The following is a 2459-nucleotide window of genomic DNA, read 5'->3' on the forward strand; positions in this document are numbered from 1 at the left end:
ACATAGTAAAGCTTATAAGATTTATAAAAAAAGAACTATGTGTGTAGAAGAAAGTGTACATGTGGTTTTTGATGAAACTAACAATCTTTCTGAGAGGTAGGAACACGATGATGAAGCAATTGGGCTTTTAAGAAACTCAAATGAAACCACAGCCCAGACTGAAGCTGCACCAGAGGAAGGAACAGGGGATGGAACAGGTCCTTCCACCTAGGGCAACTTGACAGGGGGAACTGAACAAAGAGGAACTGATCCTCAAACCTTGAGGGAACCTGTCCATGAACATGTTCCCCAGCAACAAAACATTGGAGGAACATCTAGGGAAAATCAGCTAGTTGTGAAACCTTACAAGTATCAAAGTTCTCATCCCATAAAGAACATAATTAATGATCCAACCTATGGAATCAAACCAGATCTTCTTTGAAGAATCTTTGTGATTTTGATGCTTTTTTGTCTCTTATTGAACCTAAAAATGTTGCTGAGGCTTTGCAGGATGCAGACTGGGTGAATGCAATGCAAGATGAACTTAACCAATTTGAGAGAAGTCAAGTTTGGCATCTGGTACTAAGACCCAAGGATCAGTAATTGGCACAAAATGGGTCTTCAGAAACAAACTTGACGAAGATGGAACAGTTACAAGGAACAAGGAAAGATTGGTGGTTCAAGGATATAGTCAAGAGGAGGGCATAGACTATTATGAGACTTTTGCTCCAGTTACAAGATTAGAGGCAATTAGACTCCTTATAGCCTTTGCTGCTTATATGGAATTCACTCTCCATTAGATGGATGTCAAAAGTGCTTTCCTCAATGGCTATCTAAAGGAAGAAGTGTTTGTCAAACAACCTCCGGGCTTTGAAAGCAAGGAATGTCCTGATCATGTGTACATGCTTGACAAGGCACTTTATGGGCTCAAGCAAGCTCCAAGAGCATGGTATGCAAAATTATCAAAATTCTTACTTGAGCATGGCTACAAGAGAGGTAAAATTGACAATACTTTATTCTTAAAAGAAAGAGGTAAAGATCTCTTGGTAGTTCAGATATATGTCGATGATATTATTTTTGGAGCAACTACTGATAAGTTAAGTAAAGAATTTGCTAAACTAATAGGGAGTGAATTTGAAATGAGTATGATGGATGAGTTTAATTTCTTTTTAGGCTTACAAATTAAATAAAATTCAAATAGAACTATGATCCATAAGCAGAAGTGTGTAAAAGAGTTTCTTAAAAGGTTTAAAATGGAAGACTCCAAAGAAATTAACACTCCTATAGCAACAGGCACAAAATTGGATGTAGATGAACCTGGTTCATCTGTCGATCAGAAGTTGTATAGAGGAATGATTGGCTATTTTTTATATCTCACTGCTAGCAGACCTAGCATTGCTTTCAGTGTAGGCCTTTGTGCTGGATTTCAGGCAAATCCAAAAGAGTCTCACTTGACTGCTGTTAAAAGGACCTTAAGATACCTAAAAGTCACCACTGATATTTATCTATGGTATCCAAAAGATAGTAATTTCAACTTAGTGGGATATGCCAATGCTGATTATGCAGGTTTTATTGTGGATAGAAAGAGCACCTAAGGTATGGCACATTTCTTTGGCTCGTGTCTTGTGTCTTGGGCCACCAAAAAGTAAACTTTTATGGACTTATCCACTACTGAAACTGAGTATGTTGTTGCTACCTCATGTTGTGCTCAATTGTTATAGATCAAACAACAATTAATGAGCTTTAGAATTGATGTAGGTTGTATTCCCATATTTTGTGATAACACCAGTTCAATTAGTATGACTAAGAACCTAGTTCATAACAAAAGAACTAAACATATAGATGTTAGGCATCATTTTTTGAGGGACAACTATGAAAAGGGTTTGATCACTATGGAATTTTGTGCTACTGACAAGCAAATAGCTGACATCTTTACAAAATCTCTAAGTAGAGATCATTTTGAAAGGAACATGTTAGAATTAGGAATGGTTAAGATCACCTAAAAGGAACCAGTTCTAACTCAAAAATTTTGGTCAGAAAATCTGTGAATTTTTGTATATAATTAGATTAGATTTTACTCAGTCTCATACTTTCATCAGTATATTCGTGTGACATGTGCTAAAATGTCTCATTATTATCTAATGATATTATCTTTACTTTCTTGAAAAATTCAGACTTACACAAGAGACTTCAAAGTGAAGAACCTGGTCCATCAAGATTACATGATATGTACTCTCCACTCAGCATATTTTGAAATATTTATATTTGGATTATGATCAAATGGATAGTCCCATTTAATCCTAACCTCCTTGAGCTTATCCGTTACGAAATGAATCAGTTTCATTCAAAAGAGTCCCAAAAACGCAATAAGTGTCTATATTCTAGAGAGAGTCATAAACGTCTCTTCAAATTGACTCTCAATTTGATTAGACCTCTGAACTTATGAAAAAGAAGTTGTTATCCAATTAATCTCTTCCTCT

The 2459-nt window shown here is 35.7% G+C and overlaps 1 protein-coding gene across 1 annotated transcript; it reads left to right on the top strand.

Annotated features, from left to right (window-relative positions):
* Positions 1–1232: 1232 nt before the first annotated feature.
* Positions 1233–1574, top strand: LOC138906165 (secreted RxLR effector protein 161-like). Its single transcript, XM_070194690.1, has one exon. It carries the CDS (start codon positions 1233–1235, stop codon positions 1572–1574), a length of 342 nt encoding a protein of 113 aa, XP_070050791.1.
* The last annotated feature ends 885 nt before the right edge of the window (positions 1575–2459 follow it).

This window comes from Nicotiana tomentosiformis, chromosome 2, assembly GCF_000390325.3.
Source record: "Nicotiana tomentosiformis chromosome 2, ASM39032v3, whole genome shotgun sequence".
NCBI lineage: Eukaryota > Viridiplantae > Streptophyta > Magnoliopsida > Solanales > Solanaceae > Nicotiana > Nicotiana tomentosiformis.